A 9,044-nucleotide genomic window follows, 5' to 3' on the forward strand; every position below is an offset into this window, starting at 1 on the left:
CTAGGCAAGCTTCTCTGGGATGGCCCCAAAGAGGGAGAAAATTATCAATCTATCCATACTATGAATTTTCCCTTCTGTTACCACAGGGCCCCCCACTCTGCAGCTGGGAAAACTGAGCCCCCGAGAAGGGAGGCAGGCCATTTTATCCTGAGCTCCCCTGCTGAGTTCGTGGAAGGCCAGAATGGAGACAATTCACTGCCTCTCCTGCTGCTGCTGCTGCTGCTAAGTCGCTTCAGTCGTGTCCGACTCTGTGCGACCCCTTAGACAGCAGCCCACCAGGCTCCCCCGTCCCTGGGATTCTCCAGGCAAGAACACTGGAGTGGGTTGCCATTTCCTTCTCCAATGCATGAAAGTGAAAAGTGGAAGTGAAGTCACTCAGTCATGTCTGACTCTTAGCGACCCCACGGACTACCAGGCTCCTCCTTCCATGGGATTTTCCAGGCAAGTTCCCATTAACATACGGGTCCCCCTCACACTCTTGCTTCATCAGCCCTCACACACAAAACCACACTCTGGCCCTTGACTTCACAGATCTTAAAGAACCAGAAAGAAGAGAAAGAGAACTCTATTCTTCCCAGACTTAATATAGATCGGTTTGGTAATGCCATTCCCAATAACTGGATGCTCGGATGTTGCGTGGAATAGAGCACACTTTGCGTCTCCACGGGACTTCAGAGTTTACATCTGTGGCTCCCAGTGCCTTCACTCTTTGGCCTCACCTTTGACAGATGAGGTCGTGCAATACAGAGAAAAATGACTCGCCCTTGGTCACTTTGTGTTGGGCAGAGTCTAGCCCAGAAGAGTCTTCTGACCCCTACCCTTGTCTCTCTCTCCCACTCAGCACTAGATTCTGGGTTCTAATGCCAGCTCAGCTGCAAATGAGCTGTGTGACCTGAGACATGTCATTTCAGCTCTCTGAACCCGCTTCATAAATGTACTGGCCCTCCAAAATCCTGATGTCATTTCATTCATTCCATGAGTGCTACCTCCCAGGAGGCCCTGAGTCAGGTCCTGGAGCTGTAAGGATGGGTTTTCTAGTTCTCTGCCCACAAAGCAGGAACATATTCAGAGCCCAGGGAGGGTATAGATTAGGAGACCGCATATGGGGAGAAAACAGCAGGAACCCAAGTCCTCTTTCAGGGGACCCAGAAATTCCCAAGAGAAGTCAGGTCAGAGAATTTCCATCCACACATTGGCCTCCCTTTAAGAAAGCCCTATAACAAAATGTCTGAGCTCAGAAGCAGAAAGATTAGGGGTCTTTATATACTTTACAGAAAGATTTTTTTATTTGGCAATTCTTAAAAACAAAACAAAACAAAAACCAAAACTGCTTTCTCCAATTCCCATCTCCGGGTTTACAGTGGATTTACAAATTGTTAGGAGCACATTTATAGAGTAGAGCAGGAAAGAAAGCAGGAGTTGGGCTTTTTGCCTGACTACTGAACTGGTCTCAGCAACATTGCAAAACCAGCACCCATTCTCATCTCTTAGACTCATTTTTTTCCCACGGAAGGCTGTTTGGCGGGTACATGGGTAGTAAGTTTGGAAGCAGAGGATGGTTATCATTTACTGAAACCTATGTGCTATAATTAACACCCATTTCACAGATGAGGAAGCTGAGGTGCAGAGCTAGGATTTCAATCAGGGCTATTTGACTGTAAAGGCAGGGCTCTCTGCCCACCTTGCTCAGCCCTGCTCTGGACTAGGACACAGATCAGTCACTGTACTTGGGGGCAGGTGACTAGACTCCAAAATGGATAGATTCAAAGGGTGGAAGAATACTGGGGGCATCAAGACCATTAGGAGAGAAAGGAGACCCTCTCGGGGCGGGGGTGGGGTGTTCACTATCTCCCATCCAAAGGCAGTGGGCATCCCATCGGCCCAGTGGCTCTGGAAACAAGGAAAGTAAGGGGGACCGGCAAGTAAAGCGGAGCGGAGGAGCCTAGGAAAGTAAGGGCCGTCACTCCGGGGGAGCCAAAGAAGCTGAGGGGACAGTCTCCCAGGGCGCCCGGAGCCCCAGCTCTGGCTCCGCGTGGCACTTCCGATCCGCGCCCTGTGCCCCGCCCACGGGCGCTCTGCGCCCCCTGCTCCGACCCGCGCCCGGCCCCGCCCCGCCAGTGTGCCCACCCCCGGCCCGCCCCGTACTCCCCTCGCCTGGCTCCCGGAGCGTCCCGGAGCGTCGAGGCGCTGGCGGACCGACCCGCCGGCAGTTGGCACTGGGGACGCTGGCGCGTCGGTCGCTCCGCTCTCCCGCCGGCAGCCTCGAGCGCCCGGAGCCAGCGGTCCAGGCGGCGGCGCCGCGCAGGGGCCCGGGATCGGGCGGCAGGAGGCTGCGAGGCGGGAGTCGGCGGCGGCGGAGGAGGCGGAGGCCGGCCGGAGCCCGGATCGCGCCCCAGCCTCGCTTGCAGCCCAGAGCTTGGGGCTCGGCGCCCGTCCGGCCCACAGCCACATGGCTCCTGTCTGCGCACGGCTGTCCTGCCTGTTGCTCTTGCACTGTGCGCTCTGCGCCGCCGCGGGCAGCGGGACTGAAGGTGCGTGCGGGTTGGGTGCGCGGGGGCGCACTGGTTCGGTATGCACGAAGGTCGGTATGGCCCGAGGTGCCCGAGGTGCCCGAGGTGCCCCGCAGCGTTGAAGTGGGGGGAGGCTGTGCGCACACTCTGGCTGTGCTCTCTTTTCTTCTCCCCAGTGCCGCCGAAGCTGTCGGGGATCTCTCTCCTTTTCTAGTGCGAGACTCCGAAGAGTCCCCAGGAGAGGACTGGGGGATAGAAGCCTTTTCTGAGGGGCTGTGTATCTGTCTCTTTGTCTCAGTGTTTCTCACTCTCCTCTCTCTCCTCTTTCACTGCCTTCTCTGTCTCCAGCTTGTATGCATATGTGTACAGATAAGTGTGTGTAGGTGTGTGTCAAGTGAACACCAGGCACTCACACTCCTGCACAAACACACATATATCTCTCTCCCCCAGTACTGTCACCCTGTGCCTTGCAGACACCCTCTCATAGACACCAGACACACTCCACCGTTACCCGTGCAGTATGGGGTGCCCTTCTGGTGTCTCTGAGCATGGGGAGGGGGCTCTGGTCTTTCCACGGCAGAGTGCCTGCTTGTCTGAGCTCTGTTCATGTAGGAAACAGGATCCCTTTGGCTGAAGTCTTGAGGGTCTTCTGCTGGGCTGGATAGAACCAGAGGAGAGAGTTTGTTGTCCCCCCTCCTCTTAACTGCCTTGGGCACGAGGGATTTTCAGGACATATCATTTTCTAGGTTTTTATCAGTGCCGTGAAGGGGGCTGGGAGGCAAGAGATAGAGCCGTGTGGAAATGAAAATTCCTCCCAAGCTCCTATCCATGAATCACTCGGCCTGGAAGCCAGGGAGCTGTCATTCCTGCCCGGCCTGGCTGGGCTTAGCGAGAGCTGTGTAAGGACGGGCCGCTGGCATGTAGCCTGGAGCATGGGGCCATGACCTCACACTTAATTCAGTCCGAGTGGGCAGGTCACCCGTGCGTCTCCTTTTATTTTTGAAGATCTATATTTACCCAGCTTGGGGCTGGGCCATGTCGAAATTTCGGCAGCCACTGTGCTGCTTAAAAAAGTTTCCTTTCTAAACTTGGAAAAACGTAGAACCTGTATTCCTTCCCTTCCCTCTCCAGCTCCTCTTTTCTCCCTGACGTGTGCCCAGGATGCCCTGAGTTTCTAGGTGTGTTTGTTTTGCCAACTGTGTTCCAGGAGCTCAGCGAGGAGGGCCCTACCCCAGGCTGGGCTGGTGACTTCAGTTCCCTGGGGAGTTTGGGCACACCCGGCCACCCCTCTCTTTGCCCAGGGGCTTTCGGGGAATTTCCTTTGTAGTGCCCAAAGTTGGAAGGTTTGTTGCTACAGTGACAGGATTCTGTTTGGCATCATTTATTTTCCTCTGCTAAGTGTAACAAAGATCTGGGATTATTGCGAGCAATTTGTGTCTAGCAGTTTATGAACTTGAACACCGATCATCTGAGTGCAGAGATCCAAGAGCTGAGGGAGCACTGGGTGAGAAATGGATGAATTTGGACTAAGGGGGTCCTTCCAAAGTGCAGTCAATGTTGCAGATCCTTTCCTGTCCCGTGGGGTTTCCAGCTTTGCAACCCTATGGACTGTGCCTGCCAGGCTCCTCTGTCCATGGGATTTTTCAGGCAAGAATACTGGAGTGGGTAGCCATTCCCTTCTCCAGGGGATCTTCCTGACCAAGGAACTGAACCTGCATCTCCCGTGTCTTCTGCATTGCAGGTTGATTCTTTACCTGCTGAGCCACCCGGTAACTCTTTCTTTATTTCCAACAGAGCTGCACTTCTCAAGAAAACTCAGTGACTATGGCGTGACAGTGCCCTGCAGCACAGATTCTCAGGGACGCTTCCTCTCGCATGTGGTGTCCGGACCAGCGGCAGCCTCCGCAGGGAGTGTGAAAGGGGACGGGCCGCCCTCACCACTGTCACACTCCGGTCGCCTGCGGGTGGCTCGAAGCCCACTGCGCCCTGAAGGCGTGACCCTGCAGCCTGGCAGGATGGGGCGCTCCTCCCTGTACTTCAACGTCACTGTGTTCGGGGAGGAACTGCACTTACACCTGCGGCCCAACCGCCGACTGGTTGTGCCCGGAGCCTCGGTGGAGTGGCAGGAGGATTTTCAGGAGCTGTTCCGGCAGCCCTTGCAGAGAGAGTGTGTCTACACCGGGGGTGTCACGGGCATGCCAGGGGCAGCTGTCGCCATCAGCAACTGCGATGGATTGGTAAGGGACAAGCCTCTCATCAAGCTCCACTCCCCCATCCTCTCCCTCACTTCCCACCGTCCCCCGCTCTGCCCGTGAGCCAGACCAATGTGGTTTTCTCCTTGGCTCCCATGTGTTTGGGATTCCTGTGGGCACGGCCTGAAGTCAGGGCCAAGTCGGGGGCTGCGCTGCTTTCCAGAGAGAACCCCACATGCCCCACTGGCCACAAGGTTCACACTCTGTCGGCTTTAAAGTGGCCAAGATAGGATGGTACCGTATCCTCTTGATCCCCCACCATCTACTGACGCACCGGGACCACAGCTCACCGTCAGGGATCTGAGTATGCATGCATGCAGGTGTGAGGCAGGTGGGCTTTGCTGGGGCTGGGTCCTGGCTGCGCCGCTCCTGAGCCACCACGCTTTGGATATGTCAGTTGCCCTCTGGTGGTCCTTTCCCTCACGTGTGGAGCAGTGTTTAATCTGCACGTATTTACTGTACGTGCTCCTGTCCAGCCTGGCGGATATGGCACCGCCTAAGACAGACATGGCCCCTGCCCTCCCGGACCTGATGTGCTGGTGATGACAATATGACCGACCTCACCAGGCAGCATGGCCAGTGGATGGCACCTGCTTGGCACATGGTCAAGGCTGCCGGTATCAGCTGCTGTTATTCTCTTTACTACTGTGTCCTTTCTCATGCCCCACTGTCTCTGGCCCTGAAGCCAGCCTGCTCTTCTGTGGCTCTCTGCTCTGAGTTCCCTTTCTTAGGACTCTGTCCTCCCAGGCACAGGGAACCTCCTGCTAGTTGGTTCCATGTTGCAAACCAGAAAGCCACAGGTGGCTTCTGTCCTCCTCACGCTCAACTGCTGCCGGATCCCATTCCCCTCGATGCTCCGTCTGCTGTGTCAGGCCCTCATGAGCCTCCATGGCAGCCGCAGGGCCTGGATGGGTGCTGTTTTCATGGTCTCTGCTTTACCAAGCACAGGCTTATATGTCCACGAAAGGACCTACCCACCCCTCTGCCTTTCGGCTTTAAGAAAGGGATGAATCAGATGGTTCAATTGTAAGGGGGCTTCTTTCCTCACTGGCAGGGCTGGGAGCACTTCTTACCATTTTCCCATTCTTAAGAAGTGTGTTCCTGCTCAATGTCATGGCTCCTTTGTCTAGATCAGTGTTTCTCAATCTTTTTTTTCATTATCATCCCCCGGAGGAGCTTTTTGGATACGTTTCCTCTAATTGCTCCCCGATGAAACCCTAATACCATAACTCTATTGAATATGTCTTTCAACTCTGTATATCTATGTTTTATGTATAAAATGAGTGAATTTTTTTGCTTCCCAAAGAATCAATTTTTGCCCATTGGAAACACCAGAGCCCCACTGAAAGGCAGGGTCTAGGCAGTGGTTGTTTCTTAGAGTGGAGTGTATACCAGAATCACCTGGAACATGAGGGTTCTGTGGAGCAGACTTGGAGGAACCCAGACGGGAAGGCCAGCTGTGAGGAGGCTGAGACCTTGTCCTGCCGCCAGGGTGAGCCTTGGCTGCCAGCCCGCCCTGGCTCAGCAGTCCAGGGACTCTCCTCAGCAGGAGCCCTCAGTCAGCCTTGGCTAGCACTGTGCTGTGGCCACCGGTTTTGGTTGAAAATCCAGAGTGACATGGGAAGTCACCCAGAGACGCAGTGTCTTTATAGACAGAACGCACCAGGGCATGTCGGTGGCTTGGGCTGAAGGACAAGGTTACCTGAAGTCATCAGTCACATGGGCTGTAAGCTGTTTGGTGACAGAGATGGTCTCCTTGACCACCTCCATTAATGTCTACGGGGATCTGAACAAAGGCGTGAGTGGTGATCGTTGCCAGTAATAGATAGCTACCCACCCTCTTTGTACTCTGGAAACCCTGTCATTGAAGCAGCTCAGCAGGCGTTGACAAGTGGGCACTGGATGCTTAGCTGACATTGATGACTTGTGGTGGCCTCTGAGTAAATGTTCTCATTGGCTGTGTGACCTGGGCAGGCCACTCCCCCTCTCTGGGCTTATTCCTCTCATTTGTCCAAGGAGGGGCTGCCCTCGCTGCTTGCGGGCAGATGGAAATCTATTCTGTGTGACATTTGCAGAAGTTGGATCCGGTGTTGGAGGCTATCCACAGATAGGCTTCTGGAAGCCTGTTCCGCAGTAGAACTGAGGCTCCAGGAGTGGCTTGCCTGGTCCCCTTGCCTTTCGTGGGAGGAAGAAGTGGACGTCATGGGCTGGGCCCCTGCCTGTGCCCTCAGCTGTCCCCAGAGACCAGTCCCTAAGTCCAGCTCTCAGGAATCTCCCCGACCAGTTCCCTGGCAGGGATCACGGTCCAGCACAGAGGCCCACTGCCCAGGCAGGGATTTCCTCACTTCCAGTCCCTTCCAGAAAACTGCCCTGTGTCCCGTGAGATCAGATGTTCTTCACGCTCACCCAGCTGAGTCACCTTGGGGTTCAGAGTCCACAGTGCAGCCCTTCTGATGATCAGATTTAACTCTGCATCTTTATGTGCCCTCTGGATTTTAACCCCATATCTTAAATACTAAATACAGTCATTCATTCTGGAAAATACGTAATGAGAGCTGGCCACAGGCAGGCTCCACAGGGAGACTGAAGAAAGTGCAAGAGACACAAATAAGAACAGTGACGGTCACCAGCCACAGCCGCAGCCCAGGTGCAGCACACATACGTCATGTGCGCCGTTAAGCTCATTCATTACGTAGGTGGGGAAACTGAGTCATGGGGAGGAGATGCGATTATTATTGTTGTTTTAGCAAAGATGATATTTGAACTGGCCTTGAAGGATGAATAGAAGTTTGTTAGGGCCAGTGGGTGAGGAGGGCGTTCTGGGCAGAGGAAAGAGCTTGCCAGCATGCTGGTGGGGCCAGGAAGGGGATCCTAGAAGACACATTGGGCAGGTGGGCCCTGCTCTGACCTTGAAGGAAGCACAGGAAGGGAGAGGGGGCCCAGGGCAGCGATGTGGCCACCTGTCATCTGAGAAGAGTCTGGGCCACGTGTTGGGAGACGTGACTGTGTGATCCCAGGCAAGCTACCGTGCTCTGGGCCTCCCTTGCCTCCTGGGTGTATCCTGGAGCCTGGACTGGATAAGCTCAGAGCCCTTCCACCTCTGGCATTGGTACTTTGCAACACAGGGCAGGCGTTGCTGGAGAAGCTTGAAGCAAGACTGCTGTAAGTCTGTAGTTGACTGCCCCTTCCTGGCGGGGCCTGGGATCTGTTCTTACCAGGTCTGGGCTGGGCAGCAGGTGCAGAAATGAAGGACATTAGTCCTGAGCTTGGCCCTTATGGCTGGGCAGACCTTCTAGTTGTAAATGGTCTGAACAAACCCTCCTTTGTGTGGACAGACTTGCAGCCGTTTGGACTTGAGCTGTTCTGGTAAAAGCGCTGTGTCTAAATGGGTGACTTGATCCTCATTTTCAGCTGGAATCTGCAGTGGGAGGCAGTGACATGACCTCTTCCACTTCTCCTGTCATCCCAGAGTCACTCACCATGGGCACCGGGACAGACATAGGTGGCTTTTGTGCACTGCGGTTAAATTCATACCTGAAACTGAGGAGCAGGCACTTTGGCTTACTTCCTACTGGCTCTGCTGGAAGACCCAGTGTGTCAGAGTCGGGAGGGGGTCAGAGGAGGAACTCAAGAATGAGGAAGCTAGGATCCCTGCCCTGGATGAGTCTGGAGGGTAATGGGACTCAGACATAAAAGCAGACAGACTGCAGTCTTGTGAGGCAGCAGGGGGAAGACCCATTTGTTTTGATTAGGTCATCAAGGAAGACTCCTAGAGGAGGTGGCATTGGCTCAAGACTGTTCAGACATTATAAACACAAAAGAAAGTATCAAGCCCTTGGTCAGCAAGAGAGAACTGCTGATACAGGGCGTTCTTAAGGATGTGTAGGGGAGGAGAATAAGGGATGTGGCGAGGCCCAGTCGAACCTGTAGAGGGCTTCCTCTGGGGTTGGGGGCAGCTGTCAGACACTAGGGTCCCAGATTGGGAGTGGGCCCAGGCAGTGGCAGCAACCTGCTGGATCACTCTGCAGGGCTGCTCTTGGGGAGCAAGAGAAGCAATCAAAAGCGGCAGTCCCCCCAATGCTCCTGTGACCCTAAACCTCAGGGTCTCTAGGCAGGGAGGTCCTGGGTCATCTCAGGACCCCTGGCTGGGGGCAGATGCAGAATAGACCCTCTGCTAGCAACTGTGGCTCTGAAGTCCTGGGAAGCACATGAAAGCCTGGGGTGGGGGCCTCTTTCTGAGTCCTGGAGGGATTGTGGGTTGCAGGAATGGGGTTAGCAGAGT

General features: G+C 54.7%; 1 protein-coding gene across 2 annotated transcripts in view; it reads left to right on the forward strand.

The window, feature by feature from the left end:
• Nucleotides 1–2,193: 2,193 nt before the first annotated feature.
• The window catches only part of ADAMTS14 (ADAM metallopeptidase with thrombospondin type 1 motif 14), a 95,279-nt gene continuing 88,428 nt past the window's right edge, over nt 2,194–9,044 (forward strand). Inside the window, exons 1-2 of one of the 2 annotated variants that reach the window (XM_027530632.1) lie at nt 2,194–2,531; nt 4,305–4,747. In XM_027530632.1, coding sequence (XP_027386433.1) covers nt 2,450–2,531; nt 4,305–4,747 — 525 coding nt within the window. In that variant the 5' untranslated portion in view covers nt 2,194–2,449. The remainder of the gene's footprint in view (nt 2,532–4,304; nt 4,748–9,044) is intronic. The other variant, XM_027530633.1, reaches the window with a different exon arrangement.

The sequence above is a fragment of the Bos indicus x Bos taurus genome, chromosome 28 (genome assembly GCF_003369695.1).
Source record: "Bos indicus x Bos taurus breed Angus x Brahman F1 hybrid chromosome 28, Bos_hybrid_MaternalHap_v2.0, whole genome shotgun sequence".
In the NCBI taxonomy this organism is placed as follows: Eukaryota; Metazoa; Chordata; class Mammalia; order Artiodactyla; family Bovidae; genus Bos; species Bos indicus x Bos taurus.